Genomic DNA, 22,306 nt, shown 5'->3' with positions numbered 1-22,306 from the left:
GTACAAACCAGACGAGGCTCTACAACAGTATTAAAACATTGTAGTGGTCCACATTAGTCCCTCAGACACTTCAGTGATATGCCCAAAATAACACATTTAAATGTAAATATAGTTACAGCAGTTAATAATTAAAGAGGGAACTAGATCAAAGAAAAACATTTAAAAAACAAACTAATTGTACAAAGTACATATTAGACCAAACTATTGAGATTTACCCCTAGAATGATTTTGACATGTCATTATATTCCAACGCTAATGAAAGAAATGTCATATCTACATTCTTGAGTGTTACGTAATATATTAGATTTAATAATAACAAGACAAGTACAAACCAGGCGAGGCTCTTCAACAGTTTTAAAACATTGTAGTGGTCCACATTTTTGGTGATATGCCCAAAATAACTCAAAGTAAATATCATCCCGGTCCTGGTGAATTTAAATTTAAATATAGTTAATAATTAAAGAGGGAACTATGATCAAATAAAACATTTAAAAATTAAAAAATTAAAAATTGTACAATAGGAAAGTTGTTGTTTCTTTTAGTTATTTTCAGTATAAAAATTTGACGGATAAATAGTGTGCAAGTGTGAATACATCATGAATTGATGTCTGTGAGAGCCTATAAGTGTTAAATAATAGTAACTTGAAATAATAGTAATAATAATAATAATTATAATAATAGTAACTTAAAATAATAGTAGTAATAATAATAATAATAATAATATGCCTTTATTAATAATACTATAAATATTAATATTAATGAACAAAAACTATGAGAATTCTTAAAGTATTTCACAAATATCATACATGACATCAAAAAGTACATTTAGTTTTGTTTTTGTTTGTATGTAGGGGAATGTACCTAAAATACATATATAATTTTGCCAACTAACACGGTTAAAATGTGTTGTGTACTCTCATGCTTAAGCAGGTAATTCATATTAAAGCTAGAATCCTTAACTGAAACAATAACAAATTCACACATGCTCTCTGTTTTTGGCTATACAAATGTGACCACTCTCAAATTCATAGACAGAGCTATGGTTGCAAGGACTGACCATACATGATATCAGAATTATAGTTTTAATAATGTTTTAAAGCTATACAGTGTTTGTTTGCATTGTTTAGAAACATTGGAGTAAAACAAGCTTATATTTTGGGTTCTGATGAGGTAGGACAGTTGAGCTAAACTCATGAGGCATTCATATGTTATATTCTTCTAGAATCAATGGGTAGATATAATTAATTTATAAGTCAAAAAATGGGTGTAGCAACTAAGGATTCTAGCTTTAAGGCTGTATCTATGAGAGCTGGGAAACCGTTGATTGGTTAAACCAATGCCAGAGCAGCTATGTCCCAGGCTATTGGTTAGCCAGCAGCTAGCAGAGCCACAGCAGCTATGCCCCAGGCTATTAGCTAGCCTAGCAGCTATCAGAGCCACAGCAGCTATGCCCCAGGCTATTAGCTAGACAGCAGCTGTACCATTAACAGAGCCAAACTGAGAGGCAAGGCAGCCAGAGAGAAGGCAGTGGGTTGGGGAGCACTTCCTGATGTGGTTGATGACCCTGAAAAAGTAGGAAAAACAGAGAAATTGTTCAGTTAATTACAAAAGTGGATTGTCTTTTCATGTTTCTGTTCAAATGTTGACTTTGCTCTTATAGATGTGTATGGTGACAGTGAAACAGGGGCGGACTGGGACCAGAAATTGGCCCTGGCATTTTTAACATATTGGCTCATTTTCCCCCAAATTATTAGCCAGATAATTATAATTTTTACCCCCCCCCGAAAAAAACATGATCATTTGCCCAAAATGCCAGATGGCCAGTCCGCCCCTGGAGATGAATACTTACCAACACTGATGCTGCCTGGTAGAATGTTCAGGGAGGTGGAACTGTTGGTGAGAATTGTCTGTGCGCTGCTTGAGCTGGGAACCGAAGACTGCTTGTCGAACACGAGGGTCATGTCGGTAACTACAGATCCATTCCTACTCAGGAGAAGGAGAGAAAATGGACAACCCTCAGAAATCATCATCATCATCACCAGAATCGTCAAAGTTTTCAAGTTTTAATGTCATGTGACCAAGTGCAGTGAAATGCCTTTTCTTGCAAGCATTAAACCCAACAATGCAGTAATCAATATCAATGTAGTAGTACAAATAACACAAGGTAGAACAGAAACCTAGTCAATCAGTAATGAGAATTCATACACTTACCTGAATGAGTTGACAATGGAACGACGGAAGCCTGGGGTCTTAGCATAAGCCTTGTTCACCTGCGTTGAAAGATAGGATGATCAAAGGATCAATGAAAACAGGGCCCTTGACGGCATTAACAGAAGCTTTGGTTTAATTCTTTCATAGTAAATAGACCTCTCAATAGTATCCTTTTTGACTTGGCATGTACGGCTCACTGATGATAGGGTTTTACAGGAGGCATGTACGGCTCACTGATGATAGGGGTTTACAGGAGGCATGTACGGCTCACTGATGATAGGGGTTTACAGGAGGCATGTACAGGCTCACTGATGATAGGGGTTTACAGGAGGATTGTACAAGTCTAAAAGGGACACTTACATTTATGTATGTAACCTTTATTTAACTAGGCAAGTCAGTTAAGAACAAACTCTTATTTACATTGACGGCCTACCCCCCCAACCAAACCCTAACCAGGACGACGCTGGGCCAATTGTGCACCGCCCTATGGGACTCCCAATCAGGGCCGGTTACGATACAGCCTGGAATCGAACCAGCGTCTGTAGTGACGCCTCTAGCACTGAGATGCAGTGCCTTAGACCGCTGTGATATAGACTGGAATCGAACCAGGGTCTGTAGTGGCGCCTCTAGCACTGAGATGCAGTGCCTTAGACCGCTGTGATACAGCCCGGAATGGAACCAGGGTCTGTAGTGACGCCTCTAGCACTGAGATGCAGTGCCTTAGACCGCTGCCCTATGATTGTCCCAAAAATGGATTGTCGTAAAAAGTAAAACAAGTGTCAAACAGCCTTCCTCCCAAGGAGGTTTCTGTGTGAGAATTGCCAGAACAATCTGAGCTACCAAAAATGTTTTCCACCTACGCTGGCGTGGAATTGCCCTGATACTTACGTTAGTGACCACGATGGCAGACAGAGTCTTGAACTCTGAAGAGGACGGGTTGGAAAGATTTGAGTTGAACGGCTGGTCGAGACTGAACCGAAGACTCAGGATTCCTTCACTAGAAGATGGAGGGTCAGTTGATGCGACAGCAGGAGTGGTGGTGGTAACAGCTGCTGCAGGAGTGGTGGTTGTGACAGCTGCTGCAGGAGTGGTGGTTGTGACAGCTGCTGCAGGAGTGGTGGTGGTGACAGCTGCTGCAGGAGTGGTGGTGGTAACAGCTGCTGCAGGAGTGGTGGTGGTAACAGCTGCTGCAGGAGTGGTTGTGGCAACATCTGCAAAAAAAAACACATTAAACAGGGCCACTGGAATGAAAATGGACCAGCCCATCTGGTCATTTGCCCAAAATGCCAGATGGCCAGTCCGCCTCTGGAGATGAATACTTACCAACCCTGATGCTGCCTGGTAGAATGTTCAGGGAGGTGGAACTGTTGGTGAGAATTGTCTGTGCGCTGCTTGAGCTGGGAACCGAAGACTGCTTGTCGAACACGAGGGTCATGTTGGTAACTACAGATCCATTCCTACTCAGGAGAAGGAGAGGAAATGGACAACCCTCAGAAATCATCATCATCATCACCAGAATCGTCAAAGTTTTCAAGTTTTAATGTCATGTGCCCAAGTGCAGTGAAATGGCTTTTCTTGCAAGCATTAAACCCAACAATGCAGTAATCAATATCAATGTAGTAGTACAAATAACACAAGGTAGAACAGAAACCTAGTCAATCAGTAATGAGAATTCATACACTTACCTGAATGAGTTGACAATAGAACGATTGAAGCCTGGGGTCTTAGCATAAACCTTGTTCACCTGCGTTGAAAGATAGGATGATCAAAGGTTCAATGAAAGCAGGGCCCTTGACGGCATTAACAGAAGCTTTGGTTTAATTCTTTCATAGTAAATAGACCTCTCAATAGTATCCTTTTTGACTTGGCATGTACGGCTCACTGATGATAGGGGTTTACAGGAGGCATGTACGGCTCACTGATGATAGGGGTTTACAGGAGGCTTGTACAGGCTCACTGATGATAGGGTTTTACAGGAGGATTGTACAAGTCTAAAAGGGACACTTACATTTATGAATGTAACCTTTATTTAACTAGGCAAGTCAGTTTTAAGAACAAACTCTTATTTACATTGATGGCCTATCCCCCAACCAAACCCTAACCAGGACGACGCTGGGCCAATTGTGCACCGCCCTATGGGACTCCCAATCAGGGCCGGTTACGATACAGCCTGGAATCGAACCAGCGTCTGTAGTGACGCCTCTAGCACTGAGATGCAGTGCCTTAGACCGCTGTGATATAGACTGGAATCGAACCAGGGTCTGTAGTGGCGCCTCTAGCACTGAGATGCAGTGCCTTAGACCGCTGTGATACAGCCCGGAATCGAACCAGGGTCTGTAGTGACGCCTCTAGCACTGAGATGCAGTGCCTTAGACCGCTGCCCTATGATTTTCCCAAAAATGGATTGTCGTAAAAAGTAAAACAAGTGTCAAACAGCCTTCCTCCCAATGAAGTTTCTGTGTGAGAATTGCCAGAACAATCTGAGCTACCAGAAATGTTTTCCACCTACGCTGGCGTGGAATTGCCCTGATACTTACGTTAGTGACCACGATGGCAGACAGAGTCTTGAACTCTGAAGAGGACGGGTTGGAAAGATTTGAGTTGAACGTCTGGTTGAGACTGAACCGAAGACTCAGGATTCCTTCACTAGAAGATGGAGGGTCAGTTGATGCGACAGCAGGAGTGGTGGTGGTAACAGCTGCTGCAGGAGTGGTGGTTGTGACAGCTGCTGCAGGAGTGGTGGTTGTGACAGCTGCTGCAGGAGTGGTGGTGGTGACAGCTGCTGCAGGAGTGGTGGTGGTAACAGCTGCTGCAGGAGTGGTGGTGGTAACAGCTGCTGCAGGAGTGGTTGTGGCAACATCTGCAAAAAAAAACACATTAAACAGGGCCACTGGAATGAAAATGGACCAGCCCATCTGGTCATTTGCCCAAAATGCCAGATGGCCAGTCCGCCTCTGGAGATGAATACTTACCAACCCTGATGCTGCCTGGTAGAATGTTCAGGGAGGTGGAACTGTTGGTGAGAATTGTCTGTGCGCTGCTTGAGCTGGGAACCGAAGACTGCTTGTCGAACACGAGGGTCATGTCGGTAACTACAGATCCATTCCTACTCAGGAGAAGGAGAGAAAATGGACAACCCTCAGAAATCATCATCATCATCACCAGAATCGTCAAAGTTTTCAAGTTTTAATGTCATGTGCCCAAGTGCAGTGAAATGGCTTTTCTTGCAAGCATTAAACCCAACAATGCAGTAATCAATATCAATGTAGTAGTACAAATAACACAAGGTAGAACAGAAACCTAGTCAATCAGTAATGAGAATTCATACACTTACCTGAATGAGTTGACAATAGAACGATTGAAGCCTGGGGTCCCAGCATAAACCTTGTTCACCTGCGTTGAAAGATAGGATGATCAAAGGTTCAATGAAAACAGGGCCCTTGACGGCATTAACAGAAGCTTTGGTTTAATTCTTTCATAGTAAATAGACCTCTCAATAGTATCCTTTTTGACTTGGCATGTACGGCTCACTGATGATAGGGGTTTACAGGAGGCATGTACAGGCTCACTGATGATAGGGTTTTACAGGAGGATTGTACAAGTCTAAAAGGGACACTTACATTTATGAATGTAACCTTTATTTAACTAGGCAAGTCAGTTTTAAGAACAAACTCTTATTTACATTGATGGCCTACCCCCCCAACCAAACCCTAACCAGGACGACGCTGGGCCAATTGTGCACCGCCCTATGGGACTCCCAATCAGGGCCGGTTACGATACAGCCTGGAATCGAACCAGGGTCTGTAGTGACTCCTCTAGCATTGAGATGCAGTGCCTTAGACCACTGTGATGTAGACTGGAATCGAACCAGGGTCTGTAGTGGCGCCTCTAGCACTGAGATGCAGTGCCTTAGACCGCTGTGATACAGCCCGGAATCGAACCAGGGTCTGTAGTGACGCCTCTAGCACTGAGATGCAGTGCCTTAGACCGCTGCCCTATGATTGTCCCAAAAATGGATTGTCGTAAAAAGTAAAACAAGTGTCAAACAGCCTTCCTCCCAAGGAGGTTTCTGTGTGAGAATTGCCAGAACAATCTGAGCTACCAAAAATGTTTTCCACCTACGCTGGCATGGAATTACCCTGATACTTACATTAGTGACCACGTTGGCAGACAGAGTCTTGAACTCTGAAGATGACCGGTTGGAAAGATTTGAGTTGAATGGCTGGTGGAGACTGAACCGAAGACTCAGGATTCCTTCACTAGAAGATGGAGGGTCAGTTGATGCAACAACAGGAGTGGAGGTGGTGGTGGGGACAGCTGATGGAGGAGTCTTGGTTGTGACAGCTGCTGCAGGAGTGGTGGTTGTGACAGCTGCTGCAGGAGTGGTGGTTGTGACAGCTGCTGCAGTAGTGGTGGTTGTGACAGCTGCTGCAGGAGTGGTGGTGGTGACAGCTGCTGCAGGAGTGGTGGTGGTGACAGCTGCTGCAGGAGTGGTGGTTGTGACAGCTGCTGCAGGAGTGGTGGTGGTGACAGCTGCTCCAGGAGTGGTGGTTGTGACAGCTGCTGCAGGAGTGGTGGTGGTAACAGCTGCTGCAGGAGTAGTGGTGGTGACAGCTGCTGCAGGAGTAGTGGTGGTGACAGCTGCTGCAGGAGTAGTGGTGGTGACAGCTGCTGCAGGAGTGGTGGTGGTGACAGCTGCTGCAGGAGTGGTGGTGGTGACAGCTGCTGCAGGAGTAGTGGTGGTGACAGCTGCTGCAGGAGTAGTGGTGGTGACAGCTGCTGCAGGAGTGGTGGTGGTGACAGCTGCTGCAGGAGTAGTGGTGGTGACAGCTGCTGCAGGAATGGTGGTGGTGACAGCTGCTGCAGGAGTAGTGGTGGTGACAGCTGCTGCAGGAGTAGTGGTGGTGACAGCTGCTGCAGGAGTGGTGGTGGTGACAGCTGCTGCAGGAGTAGTGGTGGTGACAGCTGCTGCAGGAGTAGTGGTGGTGACAGCTGCTGCAGGTGTGGTGGTGACAGCTGCTGCAGGAGTTGTGGTGGTAACAGCTGCTGCAGGAGTGGTGGTGGTGACAGCTGCTGCAGGAGTGATGGTGGTAACAGCTGCTGCAGGAGTGGTGGTGGTAACAGCTGCTGCAGGAGTGGTGGTGGTAACAGCTGCTGCAGGAGTGGTGGTGGTAACAGCTGCTGCAGGAGTGGTGGTGGAAACAGCTGCTGCAGGAGTGGTGGTGGTGACAGCTGCTGCAGGAGTGGTGGTGGTAACAGCTGCTGCGAGAGTAGTGGTGGTGACAGCTGCTGCAGGAGTGGTGGTGGTGACAGCTGCTGCAGGAGTGGTGGTGGTGACAGCTGCTGCAGGAGTGGTGGTGGTGACAGCTGCAGCAGGAGTGGTGGTGGTAACAGCTGCTGCAGGAGTGGTTGTGGTAACAGCTGCTGCAGGAATGGTGGTGGTGACAGCTGCTGCAGGAGTTGTGGTGGTAACAGCTGCTGCAGGAGTGGTGGTGGTAACAGCTGCAACAGGAGTGGTGGTGGTACCAGCTGCTGCAGGAGTGGTGGTGGTGACAGCTGCTGCAGGAGTTGTGGTGACAGCTGCTGCAGGAGTGGTGGTGGTGACAGCTGCAGCAGGAGTGGTGGTGGTAACAGCTGCTGCAGGAGTGGTGGTGGTAACAGCTGCTGTAGGAGTGGTGGTGGTGACAGCTGCTGCAGGAGTTGTGGTGGTAACAGCTGCAACAGGAGTGGTGGTGGTAACAGCTGCTGCAGGAGTGGTGGTGGTGACAGTTGCTACAGGAGTGGTGGTGGTAACAGCTGCTGCAGGAGTGGTGGTGGTAACAGCTGCTGCAGGAGTAGTGGTGGTGACAGCTGCTGCAGGAGTGGTGGTGGTGACAGCTGCTGCAGGAGTAGTGGTGGTGACAGCTGCTGCAGGAGTGGTGGTGGTGACAGCTGCAGCAGGAGTGGTGGTGGTAACAGCTGCTGCAGGAATGGTGGTGGTAACAGCTGCTGCAGGAGTGGTGGTGGTGACAGCTGCTGCAGGAGGTGTGGTGGTAACAGCTGCTGCAGGAGTGGTGGTGGTAACAGCTGCAACAGGAGTTGTGGTGGTACCAGCTGCTGCAGGAGTGGTGGTGGTGACAGCTGCTGCAGGAGTGGTGGTGGTAACAGCTGCAACAGGAGTGGTGGTGGTAACAGCTGCTGCAGGAATGGTGGTGGTGACAGCTGCTACAGGAGTGGTGGTGGAAACAGCTGCTGCAGGAGTGGTGGTGGTGACAGCTGCTGCAGTAGTGGTGGTGGTGACTGCTGCTGCAGGAGTGGTGGTGGTAACAGCTGCTGCAGGAGTGGTGGTAGTGACAGCTGCTGCAGGAGCGGTGGTGGTGACAGCTGCTGCAGGAGCAGTGGTGGTGACAGCTGCTGCTGGAGCGTTGGTGGTGACAGCTGCTGCAGGAGTGGTGGTAGTGACAGCTGCTGCAGGAGTGGTGGTGGTGACAGCTGCTGCAGGAGCGGTGGTGGTGACAGCTGCTGCAGGAGCGGTGGTGGTGACAGCTGCTGCAGCAGTGGTGGTGGTGACAGCTGCTGCAGGAGTGGTGGTGATAGCAGCTGCTGCAGGAGTGGTGGTGGTGACAGCTGCTGCAGGAGTGGTGGTGGTAACAGCTGCTGCAGGAGTGGTGGTGGTAACAGCTGCTGCAGGAGTGGTGGTGATAGCAGCTGCTGCAGGAGTGGTGGTGGTGACAGCTGCTGCAGGAGTGGTGGTGGTAACAGCTGCTGCAGGAGTGGTGATGGTGACAGCTGCTGCAGGAGTGGTGGTGGTGACAGCTGCTGCAGGAGTGGTGGTGGTAACAGCTGCTGCAGGAGTGGTTGAGGCAACAGCTGCAAAAAAAACACGTTAGACAGGGCCACTGGACTGAAAATGGACCAGCCCATCTGGTCATTTGCCCAAAATGCCAGATGGCCAGTCCGCCTCTGGAGATGAATACTTACCAACACTGATGCTGCCTGGTAGAATGTTCAGGGAGGTGGAACTGTTGGTGAGAATTGTCTGTGCGCTGCTTGAGCTGGGAACCGAAGACTGCTTGTCGTACACGAGGGTCATGTCAGTAACTACAGATCCACTGCTACTCAGGAGAAGGAGATGAAATGGACAACCCTCAGAAATCATCATCACCAGAATCGTCAAAGTTTTAATGTCATGTGCCCAAGTGCAGTGAAATGCCTTTTCTAGCAAGCTTTAAACCCAACAATGCAGTAATCAATATCAGTGTAGTAGTACAAATAACATAAGGTAGAACAGAAACCTAGTCAATCAGTAATGAGAATTCATACACTTACCTGAATGAGTTGACAATAGAACGATTGAAGCCTGGGGTCCCAGCATAAGCCTTGTTCACCTGCGTTGAAAGATAGGATGATCAAAGGTTCAATGAAAACAGGGCCCTTGACGGCATTAACAGAAGCTTTGGTTTAATTCTTTCATAGTAAATAGACCTCTCAATAGTACCCTTTTTACGACATGGCATGTACAGGCTCACTGATGATAGGGGTTTACAGGAGGCATGTACAGGCTCACTGATGATAAGGGGTTTACAGGAGGATTGTACAAGTCTAAAAGGGACACTTACATTTATGTATTGAACCTTTATTTAACTAGGTAAGTCAGTTAAGAACAAATTCTTATTTACATTGATGGCCTACCCCCCCAACCAAACCCTAACCAGGACGACACTGGGACAATTGTGCACCGCCCTATGGGACTCCCAATCAGTGCCGGTTGTGATACAGCCTGGAATCGAACCAGCGTCTGTAGTGACGCCTCTAGCACTGAGATGCAGTGCCTTAGACCACTGTGATACAGCCTGGAATCGAACCAGGGTCTGTAGTGACGCCTCTAGCACTGAGATGCAGTGCCTTAGAGCGCTGCCCTACGATTTCCCCCCAAAAACGGTTTGTCATACAAAAATAAAACGTGTGTCAAACAGCCTTCCTCCCAATTAAGTTTCAGTCTGAGAATTTCCAGATCAATCTGAGCTACCAGAAATAATTTCCTACCTACGCTGGCATGAAAATGCACTGATACTTACGTCAGATTGCACTTTGAAAGCCAGAGTCTTGAACTCTGAAGAGGACGGGTTGGAAAGATTTGAGTTGAATGGCTGGTCGAGACTGAACCGAAGACCCAGGGTTCCTTCACTAGAAGATGGAGGGTCAGTTGATGCGACAGCAGGAGTGGAGGTGGTGGTGGTGACAGCTGATGGAGGAGTGGTGGTGGTGACAGCTGATGGAGGAGTGGTGGTGGTGACAGCTGCTGCAGGAGTGGTGGTTGTGACAGCTGCTGCAGGAGTGGTGGTTGTGACAGCTGCTGCAGGAGTGGTGGTGGTGACAGCTGCTGCAGGAGTGGTGGTTGTGACAGCTGCTGCAGGAGTGGTGGTGGTAACAGCTGCTGCAGGAGTAGTGGTGGTGACAGCTGCTGCAGGAGTGGTGGTTGTGACAGCTGCTGCAGGAGTGGTGGTGGTGACAGCTGCTGCAGGAGTGGTGGTGGTGACAGCTGCTGCAGGAGTGGTGGTTGTGACAGCTGCTGCAGGAGTGGTGGTGGTAACAGCTGCTGCAGGAGTAGTGGTGGTGACAGCTGCTGCAGGAGTGGTGGTGGTCACAGCTGCTGCAGGAGTGGTGGTGGTAACAGCTGCTGCAGAAGTGGTGGTGGTAACAGCTGCTGCCGGAGTGGTGGTGGTGACAGCTGCTGCAGGAGTAGTGGTGGTGACAGCTGCAGCAGGAGTGGTGGTGGTGACAGCTGCTGCAGGAGTAGTGGTGGTGACAGCTGCTGCAGGAGTAGTGGTGGTAACAGCTGCTGCAGGAGTAGTGGTGGTGACAGCTGCTGCAGGAGTAGTGGTGGTGACAGCTGCTGCAGGAGTGATGGTGGTAACAGCTGCTGCAGGAGTGGTGGTGGTGACAGCTGCTGCAGGAATGGTGGTGATGACAGCTGCTGCAGGAGTGGTGGTGGTGACAGCTGCTGCAGGAGTGGTGGTGGTAACAGCTGCTGCCGGAGTGGTGGTGGTAACAGCTGCTGCAGAAGTGGTGGTGGTAACAGCTGCTGCCGGAGTGGTGGTGGTGACAGCTGCCGCAGGAGTAGTGGTGGTGACAGCTGCAGCAGGAGTGGTGGTGGTGACAGCTGCTGCAGGAGTAGTGGTGGTGACAGCTGCTGCAGGACTAGTGGTGGTGACAGCTGCTGCAGGAGTAGTGGGAGTGACAGCTGCTGCAGGAATAGTGGTGGTGACAGCTGCTGCAGGAGTGGTGGTGGTAACAGCTGCTGCAGGAGTGGTGGTGGTAACAGCTGCTGCCGGAGTGGTGGTGGTGACAGCTGCTGCATGAGTGGTGGTGGTGACAGCTGCTGCAGGAGTGGTGGTGGTGACAGCTGCTGCAGGAGTGGTGGTGGTAACAGCTGCTGCAGGAGTGGTGGTGGTAACAGCTGCTGCAGGAGTGGTGGTGGAAACAGCTGCTGCAGGAGTGGTGGTGGTGACAGCTGCTACAGGAGTGGTGGTGGTAACAGCTGCTGCAGGAGTGGTGGTGGTAACAGCTGCTGCAGGAGTAGTGGTGGTGACAGCTGCTGCAGGAGTGGTGGTGGTGACAGCTGCTGCAGGAGTAGTGGTGGTGACAGCTGCTGCAGGAGTGGTGGTGGTGACAGCTGCAGCAGGAGTGGTGGTGGTAACAGCTGCTGCAGGAGTGGTGGTGGTAACAGCTGCTGCAGGAGTGGTGGTGGTGACAGCTGCTGCAGGAGTTGTGGTGGTAACAGCTGCTGCAGGAGTGGTGGTGGTAACAGCTGCAACAGGAGTGGTGGTGGTACCAGCTGCTGCAGGAGTGGTGGTGGTGACAGCTGCTGCAGGAGTTGTGGTGACAGCTGCTGCAGGAGTGGTGGTGGTGACAGCTGCAGCAGGAGTGGTGGTGGTAACAGCTGCTGCAGGAGTGGTGGTGGTAACAGCTGCTGTAGGAGTGGTGGTGGTGACAGCTGCTGCAGGAGTGGTGGTGGTAACAGCTGCAACAGGAGTGGTGGTGGTAACAGCTGCTGCAGGAGTGGTGGTGGTGACAGCTGCTACAGGAGTGGTGGTGGTAACAGCTGCTGCAGGAGTGGTGGTGGTAACAGCTGCTGCAGGAGTAGTGGTGGTGACAGCTGCTGCAGGAGTGGTGGTGGTGACAGCTGCTGCAGGAGTAGTGGTGGTGACAGCTGCTGCAGGAGTGGTGGTGGTGACAGCTGCAGCAGGAGTGGTGGTGGTAACAGCTGCTGCAGGAGTGGTGGTGGTAACAGCTGCTGCAGGAGTGGTGGTGGTCACAGCTGCTGCAGGAGTTGTGGTGGTAACAGCTGCTGCAGGAATGGTGGTGGTAACAGCTGCAACAGGAGTGGTGGTGGTACCAGCTGCTGCAGGAGTGGTGGTGGTGACAGCTGCTGCAGGAGTTGTGGTGACAGCTGCTGCAGGAGTGGTGGTGGTGACAGCTGCAGCAGGAGTGGTGGTGGTAACAGCTGCTGCAGGAGTGGTGGTGGTAACAGCTGCTGTAGGAGTGGTGGTGGTGACAGCTGCTGCAGGAGTTGTGGTGGTAACAGCTGCAACAGGAGTGGTTGTGGTAACAGCTGCTGCAGGAGTGGTGGTGGTGACAGCTGCTACAGGAGTGGTGGTGGTAACAGCTGCTACAGGAGTGGTGGTGGTAACAGCTGCTGCAGGAGTGGTGGTGGTGACAGCTGCTACAGGAGTGGTGGTGGTGACAGCTGCTGCAAGAGTGGGGGTGGTAACAGCTGCTGCAGGAGTGGTTGTGGTAACAGCTGCTGGCGCAGTGGTGGTTGTGACAGCTGCTGCAGGAGTGGTGGTGGTGACAGCTGCTGCAGGAGTGGTGGTGGTATAAGCTGCTGCAGGAGTTGTGGTGGTAACAGCTGCTGCAGGAGTGGTGGTGGTGACAGCTGCTGCAGGGGTGGTGGTGGTGACAGCTGCTGCAGGAGTGGTGGTGGTGACAGCTGCTGCAGGAGTGGTGGTGGTAACAGCTGCTGCAGGAGTTGTGGTGGTAACAGCTGCTGCAGGAGTGGTGGTGGTGACAGCTGCTGCAGGAGTGGTGGTGGTGACAGTTGCTGCAGGAGTGGTTGTGGTAACAGCTGCTGCAGGAGTGGTGGTGGTGACAGCTGCTGCAGGGGTGGTGGTGGTGACAGCTGCTGCAGGAGTGGTGGTGGTGACAGCTGCTGCAGGAGTGGTGGTGGTAACAGCTGCTGCAGGAGTTGTGGTGGTAACAGCTGCTGCAGGAGTGGTGGTGGTGACAGCTGCTGCAGGAGTGGTGGTGGTGACAGCTGCTGCAGGAGTGGTGGTGGTAACAGCTGCTGCAGGAGTGGTGGTGGTGACAGCTGCTACAGGAGAGGTCGTGGTGACAGCTGCTGCAGGAGTGGTGGTGGTGACAGCTGCTGCAGGAGTGGTGGTGGTGACAGCTGATGCAGGAGTGGTTGTGGTAACAGCTGCTGCAGGAGTGGTGGTGGTGACAGCTGCTACAGGAGTGGTCGTGGTGACAGCTGCTGCAGGAGTGGTGGTGGTAACAGCTGCTACAGGAGTGGTGGTGGTGACAGCTGCTGTGGGAGTGGTTGTGGTAACAGCTGCTGCAGTAGTGGTGGTGGTGACTGCTGCTGCAGGACTGGTGGTGGTAACAGCTGCTACATTAGTGGTGGTGGTAACAGCTGCAGCAGGAGTGGTGGTGGTGACAGCTGCTGCAGGAGTGGTGGTGGTGACGGCTGCTGCAGGAGTGGTGGTGGTAACAGCTGCTGCAGGAGTGGTGGTGCTGACAGCTGCTGCAGGAGTGGTGGTGGTGACAGCTGCTGCAGGAGTGGTGGTGGTGACAGCTGCTGCAGGAGTGGTGGTGGTGACAGCTGCTGCAGGAGTGGTGGTGGTGACAGCTGCTGCAGGGGTGGTGGTGGTAACAGCTGCTGCAGGAGTGGTGGTGGTAACAGCTGCTGCAGGAGTTGTGGTGGAGACAGCTGCTGCAGGAGTGGTGGTGGTGACAGCTGCTGCAGGAGTGGTGGTTGTAACAGCTGCTGCAGGAATGGTGGTGGTAACAGCTGCTGCAGGAGTGGTGGTGGTGACAGCTGCTGCAGGAGTTGTGGTGGTAACAGCTGCTGCAGGAGTGGTGGTGGTAACAGCTGCTGCAGGAGTGGTGGTGGTAACAGCTGCTGCAGGAGTTGTGGTGGTAACAGCTGCTGCAGGAGTTGTGGTGGTAACAGCTGCTGCAGGAGTGGTGGTGGTAACATCTGCTGCAGGAGTGGTGGTGGTGACAGCTGCTGCAGTAGTGGTGGTGGTGACAGCTGCTGCAGGAATGGTGGTCGTGACAGCTGCTGCAGGAGTGGTGGTCGTGACAGCTGCTGCAGGAGTTGTGGTGGTAACATCTGCTGCAGGAGTGGTGGTGGTGACAGCTGCTGCAGGAGTGGTGGTGGTGACAGCTGCTGCAGGAGTGGTGGTCGTGACAGCTGCTGCAGGAGTGGTGGTCGTGACAGCTGCTGCAGGAGTGGTGGTGGTGACAGCTGCTGCAGGAGTTGTGGTGGTAACAGCTGCTGCAGGAGTGGTGGTGGTAACAGCTGCTGCAGGAGTGGTGGTGGTAACAGCTGCTGCAGGAGTTGTGGTGGTAACAGCTGCTGCAGGAGTGGTGGTGGTGACATCTGCTGCAGGAGTGGTGGTGGTGACAGCTGCTGCAGGAGTGGTGGTGGTGACAGCTGCTGCAGGAGTGGTGGTGGTGGTGACAGCTGCTGCAGGAGTGGTGGTCGTGACAGCTGCTGCAGGAGTGGTGGTCGTGACAGCTGCTGCAGGAGTGGTGGTCGTGACAGCTGCTGCAGGAGTTGGTGGTGGTGAACATCTGCTGCAGGAGTGGTGGTGGTGACAGCTGCTGCAGGAGTGGTGGTGGTGACAGCTGCTGCAGGAGTGGTGGTCGTGACAGCTGCTGCAGGAGTGGTGGTCGTGACAGCTGCTGCAGGAGTGGTGGTGGTGACAGCTGCTGCAGGAGTTGTGGTGGTAACAGCTGCTGCAGGAGTGGTGGTGGTAACAGCTGCTGCAGGAGTGGTGGTGGTAACAGCTGCTGCAGGAGTTGTGGTGGTAACAGCTGCTGCAGGAGTGGTGGTGGTAACATCTGCTGCAGGAGTGGTGGTGGTGACAGCTGCTGCAGGAGTGGTGGTGGTGACAGCTGCTGCAGGAGTGGTGGTCGTGACAGCTGCTGCAGGAGTGGTGGTCGTGACAGCTGCTACAGGAGTTGTGGTGGTAACATCTGCTGCAGGAGTGGTGGTGGTGACAGCTGCTGCAGGAGTGGTGGTGGTGACAGCTGCTGCAGGAGTGGTGGTCGTGACAGCTGCTGCAGGAGTGGTGGTCGTGACAGCTGCTGCAGGAGTGGTGGTGGTGACAGCTGCTGCAGGAGTTGTGGTGGTAACAGCTGCTGCAGGAGTGTTGTTGGTAGCAGCTGCTGCAGGAGTGTTGGTGGTGACAGCTCCTGCTGAATAAATGATGGTAACAACATTAACCTGACATTTTAAATAGGAAATTTACAAACTTTTGTAGTTTTAATTTTTTTTTTTAATACACAACAAGTTTGCTGCAACAACAGGGGTATGAAATTAACATCTATAGGCTGATAAAGACATAACCCTTTTTTCTGGCTTGTAGTGGTAGAATGAGGCTGTGCATCCCCTGAAGACATATAGAACGTGTTTAACCTAATGAAAGGTTAACCACTAAGGAACATAAACACACACACACACACACACACACCACACACACACACACCACACACACACACACACACACACACACACACACACACACACACACACACACACACACACACACACACACACACACACACACACACAGTGTATTACCTGCTAGCAGGAGGAGAATCATCAGAGGCTTCATATCCATGTCCTTTTATGTCTCTGTAGAGGTGAACCACACAACATCAATCATAAATGAACCCCATTGGATCTTCCATTAACAGCTGTTGAAGGATGATGTCATTGACCGACATTAATTAGAGATTAGTCAATATTCCAAAATCACATGATGTTCGTTGATATTCAAAAAAGCAATCCCATAATACTTCCAGTTGTATTAACGGTATCCCTTATGTGTTTACCAGTAGGTGTCTTTTCAGCCTGCTTCCAATGTCTTCAGCCCTCTGCTCTGCTTTCACTGTAGATTACTGTATTATTATTATTTCTATTATCATTATTATTATCATTATTATTATTATTATTGTCATTATTAATATTGTTATCATCACTATTATTAACATTATTATTATTGCTATTATTAATATTAATATTATTATCATTATTATCATCGTTATCATTATCTTCATTATTATTATCAGTATTATTATTATTTCTGTTTTCATTATTATTATCATCATTATTATCATTATCTTTATTATCATTATCTTTATTATTATTATTATTACTGTTATCATTATTATTATTATTACTATTATCATTATTATTATCATCATTATTAATACCATTATTATTATTATCATCATCATCAATCATCATTATTATTATTACTGTTATCATTATTATTATTATTATCGCTATTATTATTATTGTCATTATTAATGTTATCGCTGTTATTATTATGATTGTTATTACAATATTATTATTATTATTATTATTATTGTTAACATTATTATTATTGCTATTATTAATATTAATATTATTATCATTATTATCATCGTTATCATTATCTTCATTATTATTATCAGTATTATTATTATTTCTATCATCATTATTATTATTATTATTATCATCATCATTATTATCATTATTATTATTGTTATCATCACTATTATTAATATTATCATTATCGTTATTATCATTATTATTATTATCATCATTATTATTATAATCATTCTTATTATCATTCTTCTTAATATTTATTCATCACCATCATCATCATTATCATTATTATTATTATCATGATTATTATCATGATTATTATTATCATAATTATTAATTATTATCATCATCATTATTATTATCATTAATATTATTATCATCATTATTATTATTATCATCACTATTATTATTGTCATTATTATTATTATTATTATCATCATTATTAATACCATTATTATTATTATCATCATCATCATTATTATTATTATTATTACATAATTATTAGTATTATTGTTATTATTGATATCATCATTGTTATTATCATTATCGTTATTATTATAATTCGTTTCATCATTATCATCATCATTATTATTATTATCATCGTTATTATCATTATTATTATCATTATCATCATTATCATCATTATTATTATTATCATTATTATCATTATCATGATTATTATCATGATTATTATCATGATTATTATCATTTTTATTATCATTATCATTATCGTGATTATTATCTATTAATATTATTATTATTATTATAATTATGATTAATTATTATTATTAATTATTATCAATATCATTATCAAAATAATTTTAACAATAATGATGATGATCATGATCATTATCGTAATCATTATTATTATAATTATCATTATTATTATCATTATCATTATTATCATCATCATCATCATTATTATTATCATTATAATTATTATCATCATTATTATTATCATTATTATCATTATTATCATTATTATTATTATCATTATCATTATTATTATCATTATTATTATCATTATTATCAATATCATTATCATAATAATATTAATAATAATAATGATGATCATGATTGTTATCATTATCATTATTATTATCATCATCATTATTATCATTATTGTTATCATCATTATCATTATTGTTATCATCATTATTATTATCATCATTATTATCATTATTATCATTATTATTAATATTATTATTATTATCATCATTATTAATATCATTATTATTATTATTATCATCATCATTATTATTATTACATCATTATTATCATTATTGATATCATCATTGTTATTATCGTTATTATTATTATTGTAATTATTATTAATCTCATTATTATCATTATCATTATTATTACGATCATTTATTTAACCTTCTACAAGTATAGTACACTACTTAGGCACCCTATTCCCTATATACATTATAGTGCACTGCTTAGGCACCCTATTCCCTATATACAGTTTATTTTAATGAAACCTTTATTTAATTAGGCAAGTCAGTTATGAATAAAATATTATTTACAATGAAGGCCGACACCAGCCAAACTCGGACGAGTGGGACTCCCACTCACGGGCCGGTTGTGATCCAGCCTGGATTCGAACCAGGGTGTCTGTAGTGACGCCTCAACCACTGAGACGCAGTGCCCTAAACCACCGCGCCACTCGGGAGCCCAGAATAAATTAAAAAAAGTGTTGCTAAGGTTACCAGTAATCAAGTATGTATCTTTTATTTTTAACAACATTATCAAACTATCAAAGACGGGACTGGACATTCCCAAAAGGTTGTTTACTTTGACCCAAAACATCGGTGGCCCTATCTAGTGCAAAAGTTCACACAATTCCTTCAACAAAAGTTATCCCCCTTTCTAGCCTTGTAATTACCAGACGATGACGGGAAATGAGATTTGGAATTTTTTTCTAACTTGCTGGACTCGTTTTTCCAACTGCCATTCATGAGCGTCAATCACGCCTTTCAAAACAATGTATCCCATCTACAAGACGCGCAAAACGACTTACCAAAATCAAAAAAGTGACTCTTAGACCACCTTAACCCTGACCTTAACCAAAAAAAAACCCACCCTCAGTGTTATGATGTTAGTACAAACGCAGCTGAAAACAAACAACAATAAACAAAGTGAGGGATCAATCACATTTATTTATAAAGCCCTTTTTACATCAGCAGACGTCACAAAGTGCATATAAAGAAACCCAGCCTAAAACCCCCAAAGGTGTATATCCTAACCAGCCTCAAAACTCATTGATTCTGCGTGGTAGTTATCTTAAAGTCATTGATTCAGTGTGGTAATGATCTTAAAGTCATTGATTCAGTGTGGTAATGATCTTAAAGTCATTGATTCAGTGTGGTAATTATCTTATTAAAGTCATTGATTCAGTGTGGTAATTATCTTATTAAAGTCATTGATTCAGTGTGGTAATTATCTTATAGTAATTGATTCAGTGTGGTAATGATCTTAAAGTCATTGATTCAGTGTGGTAATTATCTTAAGCAGATCGTGGGAACCGTGGAAGTGAGTCCAACCTGTTTCTTTCTCCCCTCCTGGGCCGACCACACCTCCCTTTCATCTCTCTCTCTCTCTCTCTCTCTCTCTCTCACTCTCTCTCCAACTGTCTCTCTCTCTCTCCAACTGTCTCTCCATCTCTCTCTCTCTCTCTCTCTCTCTCTCTCTCTCTCTCTCTCTCTCTCTCTCTCTCTCTCTCTCTCTCTCTCTCTCTCTCTCTCTCTCTCTCTCCATCTCTCTCTCTCTCTCTCCATCTTTCTCTCTCTCTAAATTGTGAATCTGATTGGTCCTGGTGAAGCTACATCAACAATTCTGCACCGCTTTAAAAATATCCCGTCAAGCAATCACCTACACTTATGGGTTTATACCTATAGCATCCCATTAATAACAGATGGCAACAGTTAACCTACATCTATGGGTTTATACCTATAGTATCCCATTAATAACAGATGGCAACAGTTAGCCTACATCTATGGGTTTATACCTATAGTATCCCATTAATAACAGATGGCAACAGTTAGCCTACATCTATGGGTTTATACCTATAGCATCCCATTAATAACAGATGGCAACAGTTAGCCTACATCTATGGGTTTATACCTATTGTGTCCCATTAATAACAGATGGCAACAGTTAGCCTACATCTATGGGTTTATACCTATAGCATCCCATGAATAACAGATGGCAACAGTTAGTCTACATCTATGGGTTTATACCTATAGCATCCCATTAATAACAGATGGCAACAGTTAGCCTACATCTATGGGTTTATACCTATAGTATCCCATTAATAACAGATGGCAACAGTTAGCCTACATCTATGGGTTTATACCTATAGTATCCCATTAATAACAGATGGCAACAGTTAGCCTACATCTATGGGTTTATACCTATAGCATCCCATTAATAACAGATGGCAACAGTTAGCCTACATCTATGGGTTTATACCTATTGTGTCCCATTAATAACAGATGGCAACAGTTAGCCTACATCTATGGGTTTATACCTATAGCATCCCATGAATAACAGATGGCAACAGTTAGTCTACATCTATGGGTTTATACCTATAGCATCCCATTAATAACAGATGGCAACAGTTAGCCTACATCTATGGGTTTATACCTATAGTATCCCATTAATAACAGATGGAGATTTCAATTGCATAGTTAGGTCTACGACTACTAATGTCTTGAAATAGGAAGAAAAATATAAATACAATTTGAACAAGCAATCATGACAATCAAATTCACTGAAGCTACTTCTTACCTGAGAATATCAGAGACGTTGTGTCGGCTAGGACCTGTAGACTACTCGGATGAGAAAGTACGCACCAATAACTTCACCTCTCTTTCTGAGAACTAAAGATGATCAACTCCTGGGCAGAGGGGGGGTTTTGTACGATGACGGAAAATGAGACTTGGAATTTTTTTCTAACTTGCTGGACTCGTTTTTCCACTGCCATTCATGAGCGTCAATCATGCCTTTCAAAAAAATGTATCCACCTACAAGACCTGCAAAACGACTAACCAAAATCAAAAAGTGACTCTTAAACTACCTTAACCCTGACCTTAACCCTGACCTTAACCCCACCCTCAGTGTTATGATGTTTGTTCAAACCCAGCTGAAAACAAACAACACAAAACAAAGTGAGGGATCAATCACATTTATTGATAAAGCCCTTCTTTCATCACACCGGCCAAACCCGGACGAATGGGTCTCCCAATCACGGGCCGGTTGTGATCCAGCCAGGATTCGAACCAGGGTGTCTGTAGTGACGCCTCAACCACTGAGACGCAGTGCCCTAAACCACCGCGCACTTTGGGAGCCCAGAAAAAAATAAGTGTTGCTAAGGTTACCAGTAATCAAGTATGTATCTTTTATTTTTAACAACATTATCAAACTATCAAAGACGTGACTGGATATTCCCAAAAGGTTGTTTACTTTGACCCAAAACAACGGTGGCCCTATCTAGTGCAAAAGTTCACACAAGTTCACCTTCAACAAAAGTTATCCCCCTTTCTAGCCTTGTAATTACCAGACTAGCCAACAGTTCTTGTCAGCTTGTGAAGCACGACCCATCCTCTGAAGGTGTAGAGAAGGCCTTTAAAGGTGTAAATCCTAACCAGCCTCAAAACTCATTGATTCTGCGTGGTAGATATCTTATAGTCATTGATTCAGTGTGGTAGATATCTTATAGTCATTGATTCAGTGTGGTAATGATCTTATAGTCATTGATTCAGTGTGGTAATGATCTTAAAGTAATTGATTCAGTGTGGTAATGATCTTATTAAAGTCATTGATTCAGTGTGGTAATTATCTTATTAAAGTCATTGATTCAGTGTGTTAATGATCTTAAAGTCATTGATTCAGTATGGTAATTATCTTAAAGTCATTGATTCAGTGTGGTAATTATCTTATTAAAGTCATTGATTCAGTGTGGTAATGATCTTAAAGTCATTGATTCAGTGTGGTAATGATCTTAAAGTCATTGATTCAGTGTGGTAATGATCTTAAAGTCATTGATTCAGTGTGGTAATTATCTTATTAAAGTCATTGATTCAGTGTGGTAATGATCTTAAAGTCATTGATTCAGTGTGGTAATGATCTTAAACTCATTGATTCAGTGTGGTAATGATCTTAAAGTCATTGATTCAGTGTGGTAATTATCTTATTAAAGTCATTGATTCAGTGTGGTAATTATCTTAAAGTCATTGATTCAGTGTGGTAATTATCTTAACAATGTTAAATGGAAGTGAGTCCAACCTGTTTCTTTCTCACCTCCTGTGCTGTCCACACCTCACTTTCATATCCATCTCTCAGTCTCTCTCTCTCTCTCTCTCTCTCTCTCTCTCTCTCCAACTGTCTCTCTCTCTCTCCATCTCTCTCTCTCTCTCTCTCCATCTTTCTCTCTCTCTAAATTGTGAA

The 22,306-nt window shown here is 45.8% G+C and overlaps 2 protein-coding genes across 6 annotated transcripts in view; both read right to left on the bottom strand.

The window, feature by feature from the left end:
* Positions 1 to 1,068: 1,068 nt before the first annotated feature.
* LOC123732928 (uncharacterized) overlaps positions 1,069 to 22,306 on the bottom strand; it is a 71,842-nt gene continuing 50,604 nt past the window's right edge. For 2 of the 5 annotated variants that reach the window (XM_082978706.1, XM_082978707.1), the window contains exons 4-15: positions 9,520 to 9,578; positions 9,172 to 9,305; positions 6,362 to 9,060; positions 5,546 to 5,604; positions 5,184 to 5,317; positions 4,749 to 5,071; positions 3,897 to 3,955; positions 3,535 to 3,668; positions 3,100 to 3,422; positions 2,212 to 2,270; positions 1,850 to 1,983; positions 1,069 to 1,564 (exon numbers count right to left, since the gene is read on the bottom strand). In XM_082978706.1, the coding sequence (XP_082834832.1) occupies positions 1,461 to 1,564; positions 1,850 to 1,983; positions 2,212 to 2,270; positions 3,100 to 3,422; positions 3,535 to 3,668; positions 3,897 to 3,955; positions 4,749 to 5,071; positions 5,184 to 5,317; positions 5,546 to 5,604; positions 6,362 to 9,060; positions 9,172 to 9,305; positions 9,520 to 9,578 (4,221 nt within the window). In that variant the 3' untranslated portion in view covers positions 1,069 to 1,460. The remainder of the gene's footprint in view (positions 1,565 to 1,849; positions 1,984 to 2,211; positions 2,271 to 3,099; positions 3,423 to 3,534; positions 3,669 to 3,896; positions 3,956 to 4,748; positions 5,072 to 5,183; positions 5,318 to 5,545; positions 5,605 to 6,361; positions 9,061 to 9,171; positions 9,306 to 9,519; positions 9,579 to 22,306) is intronic. The other 3 variants (XM_082978710.1, XM_082978711.1, XM_082978708.1) reach the window with 2 other exon arrangements.
* Positions 9,694 to 20,969, bottom strand: LOC123732921 (uncharacterized). Its single transcript, XM_082978169.1, has 4 exons — positions 20,648 to 20,969; positions 16,064 to 16,117; positions 14,994 to 15,675; positions 9,694 to 9,718 (listed from the first exon to the last, which is right to left on the bottom strand). Exons 2-4 carry the CDS (start codon positions 16,101 to 16,103, stop codon positions 9,694 to 9,696), a joined length of 747 nt encoding a protein of 248 aa, XP_082834295.1. The 5' UTR covers positions 16,104 to 16,117; positions 20,648 to 20,969.

Source organism: Salmo salar, chromosome 08, assembly GCF_965601325.2.
Source record: "Salmo salar chromosome 08, fSalSal1, whole genome shotgun sequence".
In the NCBI taxonomy this organism is placed as follows: domain Eukaryota; kingdom Metazoa; phylum Chordata; class Actinopteri; order Salmoniformes; family Salmonidae; genus Salmo; species Salmo salar.
This window is presented reverse-complemented; position numbering and strand designations above follow the sequence as displayed.

Bases quoted from the DNA above. Each gene is read 5' to 3' on its own strand.
- LOC123732921 (XM_082978169.1), bottom strand. From the start codon at position 16,103: ATGGATATGAAGCCTCTGATGATTCTCCTCCTGCTAGCAG. The intron at 15,676-16,063 runs GTAATACACTGT...TTTATTCAGCAG, and splicing joins GATTCTCCTCCTGCTAGCAG to GAGCTGTCACCACCAACACT. The intron at 9,719-14,993 runs GTCACGACCACC...CCCTATCATCAG, and splicing joins CCACCACTCCTGCAGCAGCT to TGAGCCTGTACATGCCATGT.